This window comes from Acomys minous, assembly GCF_964271855.1.
Source record: "Acomys minous genome assembly, chromosome: 3".
Classification (NCBI taxonomy): domain Eukaryota; kingdom Metazoa; phylum Chordata; class Mammalia; order Rodentia; family Muridae; genus Acomys; species Acomys minous.
This window is the reverse complement of record NC_140485.1, coordinates 125,609,332-125,631,812: the sequence shown is the minus strand read 5'-3', so window position 1 is coordinate 125,631,812 and position 22,481 is coordinate 125,609,332. Positions and strand designations below refer to the sequence as shown.

The window sequence follows — 22,481 nt, the reverse complement described above, 5'->3', positions numbered from 1 at the left end:
ACTCCTAGCATTTGCTTAAATTGAGCTTAGAATCAAAACAAATTTCCCCTAGAAGTCTATGTAAAAGGTACCAAGCAATGACATTCTTTTGATTGATTTTTTTTCCCTTTAACACAGGGTCTCCTTTTTACCCATTCTTTTCCTCTGATATAGAGGCTTATTATAGAACCCAGGCTGGTCTCCAGCTCCCAGCTCTCCTGCTTTACCCTCTGATGGATTGGTGCACATGTATCATGCCCAGTCAAATGCAATTCTTGATGCTCAGTAAATCCACAAAACCAACAACAATGAAATAGTCTCCCATCATCTTTCCAATGATAGAGACTATTGGTTTGTTCTAAGAACATGATGGGACTTTAAGATTAAACAAGTATATCAACACTTCCTTCCGTCAGGTCCTTTAAATCCTATCTCTGGAAAAACTATAACAAAGAAGACAGAAAGAAAGAAAGAAAGAAAGAAAGAAAGAAAGAAAGAAAGAGAAAAAGAAGAAGAAGCAGCTCTGAGCCAGGTGTGCTGTCATACACTTATAATTCTAGGCCAGCTATGGAGTGAATTCAAGGTCAGCCTGTAACAAGATCCTGCTCAAAGAAAAAGAAGTTTTAATCAAGAAATATATCTCGGGCTGGAGAGATGGCTCAGAGGTTAAGAACACTGACTACTCCTCCAAAAAAGGTCCTGAGTTCAATTCCCAGCCATCCCACATGATGGCTCACAACCATCTATAATGTGATCTGATGCCTTCTGGCCTTCGGGTGTACATGCAGGCAGAGCACTGTATATATAATAATAAATAAATCTTTTTAAAAATTAAAAAAAGAAATATGCCTCTACTAGTAGCAGTAGGCAGACATTGTACAGCTCTTTATGTATGGAAAAAAAAAGGTGTTCGAAGTCACGATGCTCACAGACGCCATCGTGACCTCAAACCTTATACTTTCCCTCCAATTTGCCAAATATCCATGTCTATATGAATTTACAAAAATGTTTAAATCAATACTACATTAGAAAGCCAAACTTGGAACAAAATTAGGGACAGCCAGAACTGTTCAATTGTTTTATCCTTAAGTTAAATAATTTCAGTTAAAATACAAATTTATATTTTCAAGGAGAAAAACATCACATAAAATATGCAGTTCAGCTGGTTGAAGATGTTAACCATTTGTCTGTCTTGCAACTGTGGTAGCAGTCATACCTGCTGACGTCTCTCTAAATTTGTCACTGGTCTTCTTTTTCCTCCATTTCCAAGGCTTGAAGATTTTGCCAATGGTGGAGAGCTTCCCCTTTCTCTTGAAGGGAGGTGTCTGGGAACCTGCCGGGGGGCCATCTGAATTTGCTATGGAGGCTTTGTCTAGTCCATCAACTGTATAAAGAAAAACAAAGTTAGAGAAAAGCTGCAATAAACATTTGAAGCAACACTATCTGTCTTCTCTTGGACTGCTAACAGCAACCTGGCTTGCGCTCTTCGGAACCTCACATAAAGTCTGTTTTGTCCCGTTCTGCAGCTGGTAGGACTCCCTCGATATCAATCAGGGGATCAATCAATCATAAGTTATGGCCCCCCTAGGTAATCATTTGGGGGAAACAGAAAAGGAGCAAGAGACTTACAGAAGAATTAGGGCCAGACAAATAAAGACCCGTGAACCACAGCTGAGACCATCTGCAGCAACACATCAATGTTTTGTGCAGGAGTCGAGTATTCTCGGTATTCCTGAAATAGGATGCTCCTCCGCAGCCAGTTTGGCATTCTCAGCAAGGACTTAACAGTCATGGCACCGTGAAACCCATGGTTTCTCCTTCGCAAAATACATTTTGGTGCCAGGAAGCTAAACTCTCCTTTTATAATGCTAACACTATCGTGTGCTTCAGTTACAGCAATAGTTTCCGCGTCAAGTAAACTGGTAACTAACATTAACAACAAGAAATATGTGGAAATGTGGGTATGGCATGTGACAAAACAATCTTCAAATGCCTTCAGAATTTTATCATCCACAAGAAAGGCACACTCTGCAGCTTCTTTACACCGTGTTCCAAACAGAAAGGAGATAATAATGACCTGCATCATCCCAACTCAAAAGTTTAGTGGCAAAAACCCAGAAGCATCCCACTATGCCAAACTATGGTATTACCATTTACTAAAACAGCACTCAGTCTTTTTATAAAATGGGTACATGTACATAAACACAATCCATTAAATACAACAAAATGTAAGGTGGCAGATATATGAAGGATTCAAGTCTTCTATCTTCTCTGAAGTTTTGGAAATTTTCATAATAAAATATTAAGGGGGGAACAAATACAAGGAGAATTCATATAGCAAGGAGTGGAAGATGGGTAGAAATATTTTTTCTGTTATTCTTGCTACAACCAGAGCATAAGCCTATTCATACAAGCATTTCAAAAATACCATACTGGAAAGGCCACATGGCAGAGAGAATTCACTGTGTGGTGCCATTTTTATCAAATTTTAAAGTAGGCAAAGTGAGTCAATGGGCAAAATAAAATAAAAAGAAAAAAGAAAGAAAATCAGTAGGAACTAACTCCAGAGACAGAAAACTGGTAGAGACAGAATGTATCTCAGTATTGGTTGGATTATAGAAAACTGATCACACACCTCTATGATTTTTGTGGATTTCAGTTTATGTAAAATCAACCTCAGAAGACTCACGAGTGAAGTCTAATTGGTGCATGTGCTGAAGTGACTCCAGGTGAAGCGTGCTGACATCCATCAAAAATGAGTGACATGTCTAGCTCTTGAAGCTACGTGGTAACACGTGAGGTATAACATAAAATGCTTTTGCCAGCTGTGGTGGCACACGCCTTTAATCCCAGCACTCAGGAGGCAGAGGCAGGCGGATCGATGTGAGTTCAAGGCCAGCCTGGTCCACAAAGCAAGTCTGGACAGCCAAGGCTACACAAAGAAACCCTATCTCGAATAACAAAAACAAGATACAATGCTTTTATCTTGTGGATATTTTTGAAAACATTCTTAATAAAAACATCTGGGGACGGGGACAAATCAATACCTTCCTATGTGAAGGAAGATATTTTCACTCCTATTCCCCTTGAAAAACAACAACAACCCTGCATGGTACAGATTTTTAAAAACATGATTGTGACTTAGAGAGAGCACAATAGGATCTCAGAACCCAATAAACCACATAGTGTGGGTCCCATAGGTTCTCCCCCCGCCCCGTATCTCTCACTCTTATAGAAGGAAGTTAGCAAGTCAGAAAAAGCAGTGGGCATGGACCAAAAGAGCCTCAACAAAAGCCTGCTCTTTCTAGCCACCAGGCAGAGAGAAAAGACAAGACAAGACAAGAAAAGAAAAGAAAAGAAAAGAAGAGAAAAGAAAAGACCCTGGGAAGACAGAAAACTGTAGACCATAACTATTGTACTCTGGCCAAGCACCTCAGAGGAAACTGTGATCGTACATGGCAGCAAAAGCCAAAAGCAGGAATTAAAATGTCACTCTCTTGAGCCTCCGACAAGGATACCTCTTCCAGAGTGTTGCTAGCACAAGACAAAAGAAGAGGGCCTTCATGCCTATGAGTGGTGAGGAAGCATCCCCACAGCGTCAAGGGAGACTATGTGTGAAGCCCAGACTTTTACCCCATGCAGCAACTGGGACTGTGTCAAACCTCTGCCCACTGGGAGCTCTACGCCCTGCCTGATACTAATAGAGACCTCCATAGACAGGGTGTCAACAGGAACCTAAGTAAGAAACCTGGACTTCCATCTCGGTGCAAGAGTGGCAAGCTGGGACGCCATGCTCACCTACCGGAGAAGTGTTGATGAAGTCAATGGAAGCACAGGGTTTAAATAAGGTTTGGAGTCTCATGACATAACACCCAAAAAGTTCAAGTTTTGGCAAAAAAGAAAAGTCCCCTCACACAGCAAGAGCCAAGAAAATTCCAAACCGAATGAAAAACATCAATCAGTGGTTACAAACACGCAGACAACTAAATCTGTAGGAATTTTTCTTCCAGATACATCAGGCAAGCCCCACCCATCTTCCTTGTGATGTCTTCTCTGACCCCAGGATCCACCTAGGCAGAGGGACCACAGACTGTCTGCTCTGTGAGTGGCCGTAACCCCACTTTCAGCCATGCCACTGCAGAAGGAAACATGGGTGGGCTGGAGCCTGTAGACTAATTTAAAGGGATGCCTCGGTAGAGAAGTTCTTCACTTCTCCTCCCGTTCAACTGCCGACTGTGAGCTTATAGGGCAAACCCACATCGGAAGAGAGTGTGTGGTTTCTCTTTTTCACTAGCCATGATACTGAATTCTCATGGAAAAGATCGGTTTCGAGCAACTGAATGTTGTAAAATATGAAAGAGCTGACTCGTGAAGAGGGGTCGATGTTTCCATCTGAAATTCAGCTCTGTGGCTACAGACCAACATCTAGGTGTTTTTTTCTTACATTTGTAGGCTCAATTTTCTTAACAATTATATTTTATGATGAACTTATTAACTGAGAGTACCTCATTTATAACCCGACTAACCTAAACAATAGGAAAAGAAGATTAAAGAATACAATAACAAAACCGTAAGGATATCAGTTCCAAGGGATGATTCTCCTGGCATAATCAGCAGGATTTCTTCTGCTGGAACCTGGAGCAACCAGAACCTGGAACCTCAGCCGGAGCCCAGAGCCCCGAAGCCTTCCCTCGGGTGGTTCTCTTTAGGAGTTTCTCAAAGTGGAGCAATGAACAGCCAAAACTATCCCAAGTCTCCAAAGGCCCCACCTCCTGTTTTTGGCTCACATTTATACCTCCTCTCAGAATTTGTTCAAGAATGTTTTTCAGCTGGTTAACAACCAGTCTCCCTCACATGGTGGTTCGACTTCTAAGGGCATAAACATCACCTGTTCTCTCACAAGTCTTTTGCTCATCCCCCACTTGTGATCTAAACAAAAAACATGTTTAGCTCTCCTTCATACACTGAAGAGGGAACATCACTACCCAGACCACATACTTGGTTCTTTGACACATCATAAAAATTGTAATGGCCACCTGAACCAGGGATGCTTAGTCTGTTTTGAACTTGTAAGTAAAAATAGATGATGTTTAAAAGAAAGAGCAATTTCCTTGATGACACAGGGTCACAGGTGGAGGGAGATGGTTAGTGAGTGGAAAATGGCTCTTAAATTTGGGACTGCATGAAGAAAGAATGACACTGTCTTCTTCATTGGATCTTCAGTCCTATCTTTACCTCAAGCAGACCCAGGGTATGTGCACAAGCACAGGTACAGGCACAGGCACGTGCACATGCTTGTGTATCCACCTGGCTGAGCAAATCTGCCTGTTATTTTTATAATTGAAAACCACCCTTGCTGTTAGAGATTGTATGATGGTGCAGTTGGCCAAATGCCATTGCACTTCTCTAAAAGCATGGCAAGTAAAAGAGCTGTCCCCGGCTTTGGAGAAGTATGGGTAGAATAAATCTTCTCCAGACACCTAGAAATTGGTGGCACTACTGGTATTTCTATTCTTCTTCTTTTGAACAAACATACCATCAAAAACTCCTTTGACATTTTCTGTAAATTCTTCCATTTAAAGCCCAACAGATCTTGCATTTACACACAGAAGGGGTAAAAGCTACAACATATCTAGGTGTTTTCAATGTTAATTTTCATATACTTTCCTACTGCTTTTCTTTTTTTCTTCTAACAAAAGTATGTTCCTATGTAGGCCAGGCTGGCCTTGAACTCATAATGCTCTTCCTCCAGCCTCCCGAGGGCTGGGATTACAGGAATGTACAATTACACTCAACACTGATCTACTTTCATGTGCATCATTACCTCTGGGTCATACTAGAGACCTATCTTTTTTATTATAGCACATTCTGTAATGCAGTCACATACTTCCAGCTCTATGTATTTTCTTAGTGAAACAAGCCCATACCACTGGGCTTCCTCATGTTACCAAATGGTAAGACTTCAAAGATTACATTCAGATTTTATATTAATTAAAAGAGAAACTCAAGCAGCCTAGTACAAACATGGTTATGAGGGTTAAAAAAAATAAACAAGGCTAGATAATTATTATATTAAAATTGTGAACTTTGGTGTTTTTTCCTCTGAGACCTAAGAACAGACAGGGCTTCTTAGAAAAGGTCAACTATTTACTACAGGAATTTATAGGTTTTTAGAAACAATATTTAGTGTTTTATGATATGTCAGACACCCATTTTCCATACGCACAATCATTTCAGTCACTGAGAAAATGAGGCACAGTATTCCATTCATAAGTCTAGAAGCTGAAAGGTCACTTAGAAAAGAGCTCCCATGAAAGACCTCCTGGTGTTGACTTGGGGCAAGCAGGCAGCCACCTTGTGAGAAAGCAGCTGAAAAAGATGGTCTCAACTTTCTCTAAATCTCCTTAAACACTTGCAGGTGAAATCAAATGCATTACTTAAGTCCAGTAATAGCAAAACCAGACAGGGATCACATGTAGTATATACATTTTGCTAAGCTCATGCTTTGAGGAAGCTAAAAAGAAAAAAGAAAAAGAAGCAAACCAACCACTCTTTCCTTAAAACATGGTTTCTGAGATGTCTTTCCCTTTTTAGAAATATGCATGACTATTCAATTATTATGATGATACTAAAATTATCACCACGGACTTTTACAACGGCTTTTGTGTTTCTGTTATAGTTCTTCCACTAACCTTCAGCCATAGAACATTTGGTAAGGAAATACAAGCATATTCCACACAGAGGATTTAACTATCCCCTGCATTTATAAAGTGCATAAGGAAGACTTAGCTCTACCCCCTCCATTCAACTGAAGCAATGGCTTTGTACATGTGCCATCATACATGAAGGCAGACATACAGAACCAGGTCTATGAAAGGGTCACAGTCAAGGGGGGCTACAAGCCATCTTGACGACAATGTAGAAGATAGAGAATTGTCCATGCTTGACATTATTCTCATTAATCACAGCTTACAATAGGTGCAAATCTCTTCTTTTCTTTGAAAGTAAGATGAATGACCAATGAAGAAGAAAAGAGAATAAACTACAGGACACTCACTTGGGCAAGGGTTAGAAATACCTATATGCATATGGTGAGATGCTATACAAGTAAACAAGTAAGTAGGTGACGATAGAAGTTACAAAGAAAGAAATGAGGATCTAGGGTGTTCCACACGACACCAATGACAGTCGGAGATAACTGGATAAATTCATGTTTTGCAAGATAGTAAGAGAGTAACTAAATTATTGGCATGGACACACACACTTCCACACACTCCCATACGCTCTTTCTTGGTTTCTAATAGTGTTCTCCAATAAAGGGAACATCAGAAAGTCCATTCCTTATGGAAATGGTTACTCCTAGGATTGGGACACAGAAATACTACACAAACCTTCAGCATCTTATTGTTCTAGGAAGTAAAGAATGTTGGAACAGTTTGGGCAAACGAAATAATACAGTACTAATTTATAACCCAAAATACAAAATAAATATCTATGTGTCCATACTTATAAATATCATATAAGTACTAAGTGTGGGAGTAGAGAAGTCTGTGCAGATGAGTCCCAGCACTTTACAGAAGGACCTTAACCTGCCATGACTGAAATGCTACCACAGTTGCAACTCCTTCTAAAGAGTAGAAGTGTAGAGGGTGAGTAATGTCCTGGTAAAGGGTGCTGACAACCACCTCACCCGAGGTCACCAAGGTCAGCGCCATCTGGGATAGATTGTGTTGACAGTGGTAACCTTCAGGTGATAAGATGAAACTGCCTCTTCAAAACCCACAACCCAGTGATATTATGAGAAAACGTTGGACAAGGCCAAGTTGAGGGACAGGTCTGAAGTAACTGACTAATGCACCTCAGAACCAACAAATTAATTAAAAGCAAGTGGAGTCCTAGTAAGTACAGCGACAAGAGGAAGTGAGAGGGCACGGCATGGGTCGTTAGTGGGATGTTGGATCAAACAAAATGACATTAAGGGAAACAGTGCTGGGATTCTAATAAACTGCAGGGTAGCTTATGTAAGAAGTTACCACTGTCTGTCCTTTGTAACAAATTTATCACATACACAAGAGACTAGGAACGAGAGAGAATAAATACAGCAGTATATGAGAATCCTGCTATCTTTCCACACTTCCTGAAAATCTAGAACTATTTTTTTTTTATTTTTAAAAAATAAGTTTCTCGGGCTGGAGAAATGGCTCAGTGGTAAAGAGTACCACCTATTCTTCCAAAGGACCAGAGTTCAATTCCCAGCAACCACATGGCAGCTCACAACTGTCTCTAATGCCAGGGTATCACACCCTCACACCAATGCACATAAATTTAAAAAAATAAAAGAAAATAAATTTCTGTGTTTAGATGGTTCAATGTCTGTTAGTGTACACACCCAAGAATGCACTAACAGACCAAGGGTGGACACCGAGTTTCCCTATTGCGCTCTCCCTAAACCTGGGGCTAGGCTGAGAGCCAGCAAGCCTCAGTTGACCACAGTGCTAGGGGTATATCACAAATCATCATGGCCCCTTTTTATGTGGGCGCCGTATGTTCCAACTCAGGTTCTCGTGCTTATGGAACAAACACTCTTACCCACTGGGCCCTAAAGCCAGAACTATTCTAAAAGATGATTCAAATTTTAATGTATCATAGTCATCAACAGGGTAAATAAACTTAGAGGACTGGACTGTTAACATCCTCTCTGCTCTAAGAGGCATGGAGGGGTTCACAGAAGATTTCTGCTCCAAAGACGTCGGGGAAATAACATTCCTCAGCTGTCTCTCTTTCTGTCCCTTCACTAACACTTTCATTTCCCAATATTTCGGCCTGGAGAGGGTGTTTAAAGATCATCGTTTTGCTGTTTCAGCGCATTTTAGCATATGACTTACTCACACGAAGCGGTAGTCAGCATTTTCTAAGAGTAGAGACTGCAGCCGGGTGGTGGTGGCATACACCTTTAATCCAAGCACTCGGGAGGCAGAGGCAGGAGGATCTCTGTGAGTTCAAGGCCAGTCTGGTCTACAAATCAAGTCCAGGACATCTAAGGCTGTTACGCAGAGAAACCCTGTCTCGAAAAAACAAAACAAACAAACAAACAAAAAAGGAGTGGAGGATGTGATTACTGTCCATGCTACATCAGGAAGTACTTAGTCATGGTTATGGGGAGACCAGGCAGACGGAAGATTCCAAACTTATCCCCCAACACGCGCACATCCACGCACGCAGACACATACGCGCACATGCACAGACTAGCCCGTGCAGGGAGAGTTGTTATGCACAGCTGATACAGAATGACAGATTTAGTTTAAAACGGTTCTCTGCCCTTCGTTTTTAAGTCACTGAAGTCTAACTAGTATTTTTAACGATAAAGTTTTGAGACTCGAAAGTCGATTCAAAGGGCTGAAATGTATTCAGTAACAGCAGCCTCATTTTCCCTGAACCTCTGGAGATGAGGAAAGAGCTGGCCAGCGAAGGAAAAGAAACCCCAAGGCCTGTACTTCTCTGAACCAGCCTCATGAGAAGCAGACAGCATGAACTATTCACTGGCCCACGCTGGGTTCTTTTGTTCCTCCAGCAGCCAGAAATTATTAAGTGATTTATTACAGCAGAATGCAGAATGTCTCACATTTCTTGAGCGCTTACTATGCACCACACACTTGGCCAAGCGATTTGCCTGCGCTGATTTGTGCTCCTTTTAAACAACAGCTTGGGAGGCAGGTACGGAAAGGGGTTCTCATTTCTGAGGTTAAAAAAATGAAAGAATCTCAGAGATTAAGAACCTAACCTGGTGTCAGATATTCTGTGGGCGCATGTTTATATTCACAAAGACAAGGATTGAAAACGTGTTGGGTAAGTAATATGAAAAGTGCTGCCCAGCAGCAAGAGTGTGGATTTTAAGCCGTAACCTCCTGTCACTAACACTAGTCCTCTCAACCGCTTGAAGACTGGCTTCGATTCAGTGCTATGAACCTGCAAAATCCGGAGAGATCACATAGGCAGCGGGGCCAGCTTCCTGTACTGAAGGAGTTCGCACTCTTCTCAGGGAAGCAGACACAGCCAGTGAGTCATGCAAATCAAAACCAAAAGTGGACTCCCAGGAGGGAGCAACAAACTCTGGCTGAGGGTCCTTGGGAGTATGTCTCAGGAAGCAAGGACGAGACCTGGGCTCCTTAAGACGGGAACAAATATCCTGCAGGGGCTGAATCAAGGATGGCTGAGCTTTTAGTGATGCTAATTAGAATCTTCACGTTACTGCTGGGCTGGGCTCACAAGAGACACACAGAACGTGTTTAGGGGGAAAATATGAACAACTTATGAGATCATGCCCTTGACCATGTGAAATGATCAAAATACGAAATGTTCAAAGAGGAACAAGAGTGTTTCGAACTTTCTCTACATAGATGACAGATGCCAAGTGTTGGTCATTTGATTCCTAGTCAGGAGACTTCCCCTCCACCAGTCCGTCTGCACTGAAGTATCAAAACATAGCCAGTAGCACCAGAAGCATCTCCTAGTATCTCTAAAGCAACCGTAAGACTGTAAAACAGAAAGCAAAGCAGGCAGTACACAACCAGGACAGCCAATAAATCTCAGTTACTGCTCTGGATTTTGATCACGCAGTCAGGACAGTGAACTGTAAGCCAGAAAGAAGAGCCCTGGATCCCAGACCAAAGCTGCTACTCCAGCAGCACTGTGACCTCGAGCAAAGACCCCAATCTTTCAAGGCTGAAAATTAGGAGACTGGGTTAAGTGATCTCTCAGCGCCTCGGTCTCTTGCTCCTTCACGTTGTTTGGGGCTGAGTCAGACTGAAGGCCAGCTCTGAATGCTGCACGGACACTGCTGGTTACTCATCATTACAACACGGGAAAGGAGGGCCTATACATGCTGTCCCATTCAGGCCAAGAGGACGGTAAAGCCGAGAGAAACCAAGTAGCTTGTCCAAAGTCACACATCTGGTAAGACAGAGCTGTGGTTTGCCTCAAGAATATCTTCTATATAAAATGGGGAGCAGTGTCCTGGGTAAGTGTAGATCTCTGTTTTAAAAGAATATAGCCCGGCGTGGTGGCACACACCTTTAATCCCAGCACTTGGGAGGCAGAGGCAGGCGCATTGCTGCGAGTTCAAGGCCAGCCTGGTCTACATAGTGAGTCCAGGACATCCAAGGATACACAGAGAAACCCTGTCTTGAAAAGCGAAAAAAAAAAAAAAAAAAGAATGTACGATATAAACTCAGCGAGTGATTTCTACCCTCAGCCATGTTCATGCACTTGTCCAGAGTTTGGGGAAGGTGCTGTTTTGTTCTCTCAAATAATGCCCCATGCCACCACTGTTCTTTCACACTCATTGCAGGAACAGAGTAGTTTTAGTTTAATAGACATTTTTTTATCTTTTCATCTTCCATTGAGTATACTCATTTCATATATACCATAAAATTAATTCTAAAATTCAATAGTATCAGTTTCTAAACTTGTTTTTCTAACAGAAGCAGCCATTCCTTTTAAATCCCCAAAGGGAAATGCTACTAAAGACTTCCATCTGCCTGTAAGCACCGACAGAGAATTCCAGAGGTTAAACTTGTGGCCCAAGGCCTGTAGGATAGGCTGTTTGTGCAGCTGTGTGACGTCCTGAATCACGGGCATGCACAATATCCCCTAGACTTGCTACAGGATATTTCACAGATTAAATAAAGTCACTCATGTTTGGGGCCTAAAGAAATTCTGATTGAGTGGGCAAAGGGTCATTCTGCAAATAGAAAATCTGCCTTAATGAAAACAAAAAGCATTTTAATTTTTGAAAACCATTGCAACCATTATAAGCAAACAGTTCTGTTCAACAATAGACAAGGGGGTTTGTATAGGAACAAGATGTTAGTGAAAGGGATGAAAACTATGACAGGAGCCAACCCATCTCTGACCTTACTACCCTCAGGTCTTCACCATCTCCTACAGCAACTCCTAGAGTCTGGGATGAATGGAGGGTTGGTGTGCTTGAGAAATGGAAGAAAAATTCTGCATACTCTTTGTGGACAATCTGCCAAGCAAGACAGAATTTCATCTCGTTGGTTTGGGGATAATAATTACGCAAAGAGGCTGAGCACACACAGACGGATGAAGAATTAGGTGAGAAAAGAGAAGGTCTTATATATAAACTTTAAATTAAAACAAACATTAAAATGTAACCCTGGTGGTGTGAGCACGTTACCATAGATACACAGGGAGCCAGAAAGATTACAAGTTCAAGTTGTCTCTGGGCTACAGACTGAGATCTATAGTAGTCTGGACAATTTAGTGATATTCTATCTCAAAATAAGAAGTGAACAAACAGGGCTGGGGAAGGAGGTGGGTAAATGGCCCAGTTAGTAAAGTGCTTACCATACAAGTTTGAAAGTTTGAACTTGGAAGCCCAGTACCCACATAAAAAGCCAGGTATGGCAGCATGACAGTATCTCAGCACTGGCGAGACGAAGACAATGGATCTCTGAGACTTGCTTGATAGCTAGCTTAGCAGAATAGACGATCTCTACATCCAGCAAGAGTCTCTGTCCCAGAAAATATGGTACGCACATAGTGATGAAGACTCCTGACAGTGGCATCTACAGAGATGTGTGTGTGTGTGTGTGTGTGTGTGTGTGTGTGTGTGTGTGTGTGTATGTGTGTACACGTTTTGAGATAGATCTCAGTGGTGGAATGCCAGCCTTGTATGTAAAAGAGGCTAGCTTCAATCTCTAGTACTTTAATAAACAAATAAATTAATTTTAAAAATCTACTATGGTTTTAATGTCCATGGCCAAATTTGGTTCACACAAAACAATGAAAAAATTCCTTATAGAGAATGAATAGGACGAAATATAAATGAACCAGCCAAAAGGATCTCTTAAAACGTTTTGCAATTGTGACTCTAACTATCTATCTATCTATCTATCCATCCATCTATCATCTATTTTCCTACCTACCTACCTATCATCTCCAACTGCTAGCTAGTAGCCTCACCAAGTCCCCAACACGGGTATCTACTAAGAAACAGGTTACCACACATAACACTCCACATTATTTCTTGGAAAAAAAAAGACATGAGCTTTGCAGGCATACAGTGAGAAAACAGGATGCTGGGAGATAGGTCTGACAGAAGAGAATTTATGTCGACTAGTCATGCAGAGTCCCAAGGCACCAGATTTATATCCTTGAAGTCCGGCCTAAGAGATGAGCACAAGAAGCCAAGCATTTGTGATTCGAGAGGAGAGTGGAAAAGGTCTGAAGATGATGGATGGATCCGAGGGACGCAGCAGAGGAAGAAGAGGAACTGCCTAGAGGTCTCCACGGCCCCAACCTCTACAGAGTGTCGGAGATGTCGAGAGGAGAGTGGACTTGGGGGAAACACCATTAGGCCATGTTTAGACCCCATGAGCTTCAGGTGTTGGCAGGACATTTGGGGGGAAGATGGCCAACGACAGTCCCAACTGCAGTACTGACACACTAGGCAAGAAGCTGGAACTGAATGTGGTGGAGGCTTCCAAACGAAAGCAGCTGCGCAGGGCTGAAGATAAACTTAGAGAAACAATTGCCCGGGGAGCGAGCAAGCTTTGTGCAGTAAGAAACCTTGAACTCTTTTTTGGCACTGATAATGATTGAGTCCAGGAAACGTTTTGTTTGCTGTCTGTTTTAATGTACAAAGTGTGAAGGACACTGAAAGCACATTTGCAGTGTGAGGAGAAGTCCATGGAGTTGGAGAGGTGAAAAAGTCCAGGGTAGAAAGCCACAGAATTGTGCCAGCCAAAATGCCATCCCAACCACATGTGGACCAAAGGGGACTAAAATCCCTTGGGTAACAACAAGACCCGCAGTAGTGAGGTCAAATCTCAATCTCATTTGGTGACTATGAGGTGGCCAGGAAGTCGGGGGATGATGGCAGCAAAGGCACATCAAGGGAGGCTAACGGAGCGACACAACTTCACATGAAGATGTACACATTCCTGGAGCAACATGGTGGGAAGTAGCATGGAGAGCTTGGGAGAGGTCAGTTCTGCCCTTTCATACCATTAAAGAGCATCGTAGGGGGTGAGGGTGTGTTGGGATATTGCTCAGTTGGTCCAGTGCTAGCCCAGATTTCACAAAGCTCTGACTCCATCCCCAGTGATTAAAAAAAAAAAAAAAAAAAAAAAAAAAAAAAAAAAAAAACAACCCTAAGGTTGGCGGCGTCCACCAGCAATCCAAAGGAATTCAGGAAGACTAGAGTTCAAGATCATCCCTGGCTACATAGTGAGTTCAAGGTTAGCATCGACTACATGAGACTGTCTGGAAAACAACAAAAAAAAATTAATAATAATCATAAACAATCGAGGGAGGATTGTTCCCAGAAAGCAGTTAGTTACTAGGAAAAGGCACGTTTCAGTCTGACCAGAAAAGGAAGAAATCTGCAAGAAGATGAAGATGTGGAAGAAAGTTCTGACTGCAGAATGGAAGTATTTTGGCAGTTCATTTACCAGGCGACTGTTAGAGAGAAGGGACCATGATGCTGAGGGAACAAGGACAGTATTTCTGCCTTAGGGAGCCGACAGCCAGCAAGGGAAGATGCTGACAGTCAAGTGATCACTCAGTATAGACTTATGGTGTGGGAGGATGGCAGGCACATGATAGCACTGCTGGGCCCGCAGCGACGCCATTGAGAGTTCCCATGACAGGCAAGATACAAAGTGGTCTCCAAACCATGAGTCACAATTTGGAGTGAAATTACTCAAGGGCTTTGGCTTTGTTTCATCACGTCGCCTAACAGGTGGGGAAAACACCCTGTTCAAATTAAACAGGAAGCTACTGAGAAGTAGCAGAAAGGGATTAGCATTCTGTAGCCTGTGCAGCTAGTTCTCCTGAGAGGGGGAAACAATCTCACCAGTTAAAAATTGTCTCCTAACAATGATGCCTTTACTGTTGATTTTGTTTACTGTTCTCTCTTGTATAACCATTAAGGGTATTCGACGTGCAGAACATTCCGTTTCGGTTGCCTTCTTTAAAATGGCGTATATGTTCAGTGAGCATCCTGGAAACAAGTTGTGCCAGCTGCCCTTGGGTAAAGCCCCTAAATCTATCTGGGTACCATCCAGGCAACTGGTTCAGTCCAAGATTCTTTTCTCACAGCGTGTTTATTACGGAGTTCAGTAGTGAAAGGCACTCTGCATGTGTATGGGAACAATGGGGCTCCCATCTGTGACTGAAGCTTACCAGTGGCTAGATGCAATTCACTGATGTCTTCAGAAGACATACAGATAATTTAAATTATTGTCACTAAATGAGTAAGGAGAAACAAGTCATTTCCTTTCTTAAAAACATGTGTGTATGTTTATGTCAAGGAACATGCATGTACATGTATGCACGCACAAGACAGCAGATCAACCTCAAATGTCATTATTTAGGTGACATCCATTTTACTTTTGTTATTTTTTATTGGAAATATTTTTTTCTATACAATATATTCTGATTACGATTTGCCCTCCCGCAACTCCCTCAGGTCTGCTCCAGTTCTCCATCCATTCAACTCCACCCTTTCTTTCTCTCTCTTTAGAAAAAACAAAACAGGCAAATAAATAAACCAGAATAAAAGAAAGTAGAAAAAAACAGAAAAAGAGAAACCCACACACATAAAAACATATAGAAGAAAACAATATTTAAAAAAAAAATACCCAACAACAACTATAATGTAAAGAAATGCTCAAGCAAAACAGCTCCAAAAATACCATTGAATTAGTTTTGTGTTGGCCATCTACTGCTGGGCATGAAACTCAAATTTTAGTGTGGTCTGTATACCCAGTGAGATTCTTGGAAGAAACTGATACTTTTTCCCCTTGAGAACATTTGTCAGCTGGAGATAGCTTCTAACAGTCTGCTTATTTTTGCAGACAGGTTCTCTCTCTGTGGGGCTCACCAATTAGGCAAGGCTGGTGCAGCCAATGAAGACCCAGGGGTCTGCCCATCCCCAGCACTGGATTACAAGAGGGTGGGCCACCACTCCTGGCTTTTTGTTGCACTGCTTCTGGGATTTGAACTCAGATCCTCATGCTTGCAAACCAAGTCCTTTACTGTCTGAGCCATATCCTCAGCCCTGGGCCACCTCCCTATGAGGACATACCTTATCCTTAGCATCTAGATTAAAGAGGCTAGTGGGTCAGGGACCAAATAGGCTTTTCCTGGTTCTACATACTACACCTATGTCACAGAAAATTCTGGTTAATATTTATAAATGAAGGCCTAAGCCAGGGGGGAAATACGGCAAATATTTTGCAGGGCCTGGCCTACCTAGATTATGATTTATTTTAGCAGGTCTTCAGGTTTTTCACTCAGAGGAAATTATTTCTAACAGTGTGTTCCTGTAAGAATTGAAAATATTTTGAAAGATAATATAACAAATACTAATGTCTGAAACTGGAAAGCTATCAAAGGCAGCAGGAAGGGATGACAAATGCTCTTAAGAATGGTTAAGACTTGGCTGACACATTTCTTCAGGTGAATGAATGCTTAATTGCTGTGTATGAGGGAATCTGGAAGACACTTCATCAAAAGCAAAGAACTGAAAAACATCCAGAAGAATTTATATTAAGAAATCTCCACTTCCTAATCATGATAAGTGGTAAGCATTAATTTCTTCAAGAGAAAATTCACAGCCACTCCACTGACAGTGCCAAACTTTTCTAAGCATGCCGAAGAAACAGCTCAGATGCTCCTATTTCTCCTTTCTTCTCACTAGGGAAGTCAGAAAGAACAGTATCTCCATGATTTAAAAAAAAAAAGTGCTAGAAAGAAGACAGCATTTGCAAGGCAGAAGCAGGCAGATCTCAGACTTCCAGGCCAGCCTGGTCTATATAGTGAATTCCAGAACAGCCAAAGCTATGCTGAGAAACTCTGTCTGGAAAAACAGACAAAACAGAAACTAGAAAGCATTGGAGTGGGAGAGGGTGGTATTGAAATTATGTAAATACAGTACTCATATTTGAAATTCTAAAATAACAGGTTTTTTTTTTAAACTTAAAAAATCAAAACAAAGGCAAATAGTCAATGTAAATGAAATCTAATTTGTTTTTGTCTTTCTGCTTTGTTAGGCATTACACATGAGACCCTGAATCTCACAGACAACCAAGGAACCAAACACAAAACTGTGAACTGTTTTTCAGCCTAAACATTCCCATTGTTGTGGAGGGTTCAAGCCAATACTTGATCTTCAAGTCACTGTTTTAGAAAGCAGTTGGTGAATAGTCGATGATACACTGTAATGTGCTCCAAGCTGTTCTCTCAGATTAACAACCAGCACAGGGTTGACCCAGTCTCAGCAGAACTCACCACTTCTCCTCTCATGGAGGTCAACCTGCTGCCATATAGCTCTTCAGCAGCGCTTCCAAAGATGCTGGAATGTGGTCGCCTTCCTTAATCCTTTAGCTCCGTGGCGACCCAGTATGGTTTTGTATGTTTTAAAACCCAAGAGATGATCACTTTTAGTAAGAAACACAGGCCTGTAAGTACTACAGAGGAAAAACATGGGATTTCAGGCCCAGAAAGATTTAAATTGAATAATCTGAGATTTCATTTGCCTAACTGCTAACCTTAGGCAAGTAATTCAACCTCTTGGAGTCTTCCTATGGCTGAAGTTCACAGAGATAATAAATGTGAACAAGTAGAAATGAAGCCAATGAAAAGTTTAGGGGGAATAAAAGTAGAGTTATGGCCCAGAATACTCAGGGCAGTGAAATTTCTTTGAAAGATATTTGGTTTTTTTTCCTCTTGCAGAAGTCTCCAGGAAGCCAAAAAACACACTATAAAACAGACTCCCATATACCCATCCAAATGGATCCTTGCATTCCCCAGTGTCCTCAAGACAACTGCTGTGAGCTGCAGAGACCAACTAACGCACACAGGAAATAAATGTCCTCAATTAAAGAAATGAACTACATGAGAAGGTTGACATCACCTGTGAAAGTGAGAGAGTTGGCTTTGTTTGCCACCAGCTGGGAAGTTGTTAAATGTATTGTTATGCTCATGGCTGGCAGGGGGGGGGGAGAAAAGTAAGAAAAAAGCAAAATAAAAGTTATTCTATTCAAAAGACTGGTTGCTCACCAGTTAGCAGTGTACATAACGAACCCTTCTGAAAACCCAATGAGGAGTTGTCTACATCAAATCACATACGAGCTGGCACTGCATTGGGCTTTCTAAAAAGTGTGTGCTTTATCAAAGTGTTGCTGCTGCAGCTGCCAAACATAGGAAGTTGCATTTTACTCTTGCTTCCAAATACATTTAATGTCAAAATCTACGTGGGAAAAATTTCATTTAATGATTCCATTAACTTCAGTCACTTTACAGCCATTTTCAGGACTAAGTCTGGAAGGACTTGATTACAGGAACACTTATCAGCTGGCCTGGATAAAGGACCACCATTAATGCATCCTTGGTTAATTCTGGACCCACTTGCTCACTTTCTAAGCTCTAACAAGATTCTGGTACTTTCCTTTCCCTCCATCCTGAAGAATAAAAATATGTTTGTATCAGCACTGTAAACGCAAAGGCCATCATTAAGATTTCTGCTCTCTCTACTGTATGTAGCAAGCTTTGGCATGCTAAGTTTTGAATCTGAAAAAGAGTCTTGGAGCCAAGTAAAGTGTTCTTACTTGGAAGAACACCAATGTTCTGTGACTTTTGACCTTCCTCAGATTGAGTGCTCAGCACATTCTTATCTGTGAAGAGGCTTAAAAAGACCAAACCAACAAAGATCCGATTAACAAGAATGGGTGCTTGGCTAAGAATTTCTGTGCATCTTCACTCTGATGCTCACCCTCACCAGTACATGGACTCAAGTCAAGGCTGAAGATAATTGTGTCCCACCTGGAGTTCTGGGGGAATGCTTTGCTTCTCTTAAGGTTTGTTTGCCTTCTAGGAAATTCCTGGTCTGAGAGATGACTATAAATTTAAGTCATTTGGGCTAGGAAGACAGCTCAGTAGTACAAGCACTAGCCTTCTAAGGAAGAGGACCTGAGTTTGGAACCTCAGCATCCACATAGAGCTGCAAGTAGCATCCAGCAGATGGAATCCCACTGCTCCAATGAGAGCTGAGAAGTGGAGACAGGCCAGACAGCTTAGTGTAGCAGCAAGCAACAGAAACGAAGGACCAATACCTGAGGTTGCCCTCTGACCTATAAGGGACACCCATATGCACACCACACACACAATAAAAATAAAAACTAAGTCTTTTGTAAAGTTACTGGAGAGTCTTGAAAGCTCTTACAAGAGGAAGGAAGAACACTGTTGCACGTGATCTTTACCGCTTGGAGGATAGTTTCTATTTTAAATGACTTCTCAATCTATTGAAGTTGGATGCCCTTTCAAAGCACTATCTCCATTTCTGAGACTCCATGAGTAGAATGTCTACATTATTCAGATGGGCGTCCCTATGAAATTAAGAAGAGATGGGTGCCACTGTGAAAACCCTACTAGGTGTTTTACAGTATGGAGGGCCAGAGACCACAGGTGTGGCTCTGTGACAGAATGCTTGCTTAGCATGTCCAAGGCCCTGACTTTGATCCCTAGCACCTGCCCGCAACAAGAAAACAAACCTGAGAATGCAGTGCGTATGGACAGAATTCCAGTGTAGTCAGTCAGTCAGTCAGTCAGTGAGTCAGTGAGTCAGTCAGGCAGTCATGCAGTCACACATGCAGCTTCTTTGAGTTACCAACTGCTTCAGTGAGGCTGCAGCATTTTATGGAAAGAATATTCTTAGTCTGTCTTTATTGTGACAGGTGTTTAAATACCATCTTTCTCTTGGCACCCTGCCCCCCACCCCGTGTCTGTCTGTCTGTCTGTCTCTCTGTCTCTGTCTCTCTGTCTCTGTCTCTCTCTCCTTCTCTCTCTCTCTCTCTCTCTCTCTCTCTCTCTCTCTCTCTCTCTCTCTCTGATTTTAGAAGGCCTTTGTGAAGACACTGCTGAGTATCACGAACACCAAAGACAATAGAACATATAGAGGAAAAAGAATCACAGAAAAGAAAAGATGGATACATAATGACTTTGGGGCAAGTACTTTCTCTAAATTGAGTTTTTCATGTCTAGGGACCTTGAAGAAGATGGAGACACCAGTGAGGCGGCACATCTGTAGTTATGGGCCACACTGGATGGGAAACTGGAATATTGTTAAGCAGTTTTGGTTTTCTTCAAGGCACTACTCAACCAGTTCAACATTCAAGCCAGAATATACTGGCCATTAGTCCTTACCTAATTACAGCTGCCACGAGACTCCCACAGAGAGCAGCATCTAACTCCCCCCCTCACATCTTAAGCTTGATTTCCTGGATGACACTAGCTAATTTCCACTGCTGAAAGCCACCTTTATTTCATCTTCTTAACGTAATTCATAGCAGTGCCTGACACACTGAGGTTGTAGGAGGGAAGAAGTTGTATACCTTAAGGAGTGACATTAAGGAAACTAGGCTGGTGAGATGGTTCAGTGGGTAAAGGCAGTGACTGCCAAACCTAACAGCCTGAGGTGGGTCCCCAAGACAATCTTCAGCAGAAGATGGGGGGAGGGGGCGGGGAAGAAAACCCTGACTCCTACAAGTTGTCTCTGAGTTCTACTGCTTGTGTTCTGTGGTATATGTACATATGTTCTCTCTCTCTCTCTCTCTCTCTCTCTCTCTCTCTCTCTCTCTCTCTCTCTCTCTCTCTCTCTCATACACACACACACACACACACACACATGCACACACACAATAAATAAAAATGTAATAAAAATGTTTAAGAAATTAAAAAAATTAAAAATAAGTAGAAATAAGTCAATTGGCCTAATATGTTAGTGGGATATTACTGATGATCATAGTTGCACTCAGATTTTCAGGGCATTGTCAGGGGCTGAACTGTCTCTTCCTTCAAATCCCCAGACTGAAGTCCTAACTCCTAGTACCCGAGACTGTGACAGTTTTCAGTGTAGGGCCTGTAAAAGGGTAATTGGAATAAAAGAAGATCATCCAATATGGCTGACATCTTAAAAGTGAGTTGACACAGAACTGTGAACTCAGAGCTTACCTTGGGAGGACACAGAGGGAGGACACCGGAGGAGGACACAGAGGGAGGACACAGAGGGAGGACATTGAAGGAAACCCTCAACACAAATTGATTGATACCTTGGGCCCTGAAGTTCTAGTTTCTAGAATCATGAGAAACTAACTTTCTCCTGTTGAAGCCATTGAGCCTGCAGTAGTTTTCCAAGGCAACCCTATTATACACACAGACACTTATTATTTTCTGTAAGGTTATTTTATCAACATGTTGACGGTGGACAAAAATGTCACGCGGCTTCTAATCTCATCTCTCCCTCAGCTCACTTAAAAGAGGGGACAAGAAGGGCTTTTAAAAGGCTTCTTCTATGAACACCGTAAACAGCCTTATAAACTAAAACATCTTTGTTTGTGTAATGAGGTATACATGTTTTCTAACATTCTGTGCTTGGATGTCTGAAGGGGATTCAGCTTGTCAAAGTATAAAGTTCTAAATTCCTTCAAAAACTCTCATGTTTGATTTTACACTTTTTTTTCATGTTTGCTTTAAAAAAAACTGGCAGTCAAATATTTTCCAAGGAACAGAACACTGGCATGCACATATGTATACAATCCTGCCTTAGAAGCTGGAGGAAAACGGAACACGGCTCCATCAGGCCAATGGGGGGGAACTCAGGCCCTGGGCTCAGTGAACGTGTTCTGGTTTCTTCCGGCTTTCCACCCTCAGCCAGCTCTTCTATAAACACTCTAGCAGGTCAGCATGAGTCAAGCTTCGCAGGGGCAGAAGCCATTTTGAAAAGCGCAGAATCTGAATAGATGAAATTATTAGCTGCAATCTCAACCCAGGCAGCATGGCTCTTCTCTCCAGCCTGTTAACTTTCTAGTTGCTGCCAGACCATGTCACACCAAAAAGGAGGTCCCGAGCAATGTTCCACATCCCAGCCCAGAACAACCTGAACTACAGGAACAGCCTTCTCCTCCTCCAGGAAGCTAAAGAATTCTTTAGAAAGAGCTTTTAAGAGCTCTGATTAAGACTGAATGGAATTTATTTCATGCTGGGCACTGCACTGTAAATAGGCACTAATCTGAAAAGACAGACCCCTGAAGTACAGAAAGAGGTGAAAACAAAAATGCCAAACACTGTCTAAAAAGGAACATGTGAAATGAATTTTTAAATAAATGATTGTTTCCTCCTGGACTTTGCAGAAAGTGCTGCCCACATTTCTAACAGGGCGAAGGGCTCAGCCTCTTGGATGTGGGTTTTACTAAACCTCTTACATACACTTCTCCTCCTCCTCATTACTAAACACCTGTTTTCATGCCCTGCCCTGCTCTCTGCTGGGGTTCCCCTAGTAAGCAGTGGGCAGGCAGCCCCTCAGGTGGCATTCCCGGGACTCCTCATGACCTGGCCCCTACTTGTGCCTGTGGCTTTTCCCTAGGGATTGTGGCCACCTTCCCTATGAATGTAACATGTTTAGTTCAACTCAGGTG

General features: G+C 42.1%; 1 protein-coding gene across 9 annotated transcripts in view; it reads right to left on the bottom strand.

The window, feature by feature from the left end:
- The window catches only part of PHACTR2 (phosphatase and actin regulator 2), a gene marked incomplete at its 3' end in the record, with an annotated part of 267,951 nt that overhangs the window by 86,460 nt on the left and 159,010 nt on the right, over positions 1–22,481 (bottom strand). For all 9 annotated transcript variants that reach the window (XM_084777047.1, XM_084777042.1, XM_084777043.1 and 6 more), the window contains exon 2: positions 1,196–1,363. In XM_084777047.1, the coding sequence (XP_084633173.1) occupies positions 1,196–1,363 (168 nt within the window). The remainder of the gene's footprint in view (positions 1–1,195; positions 1,364–22,481) is intronic.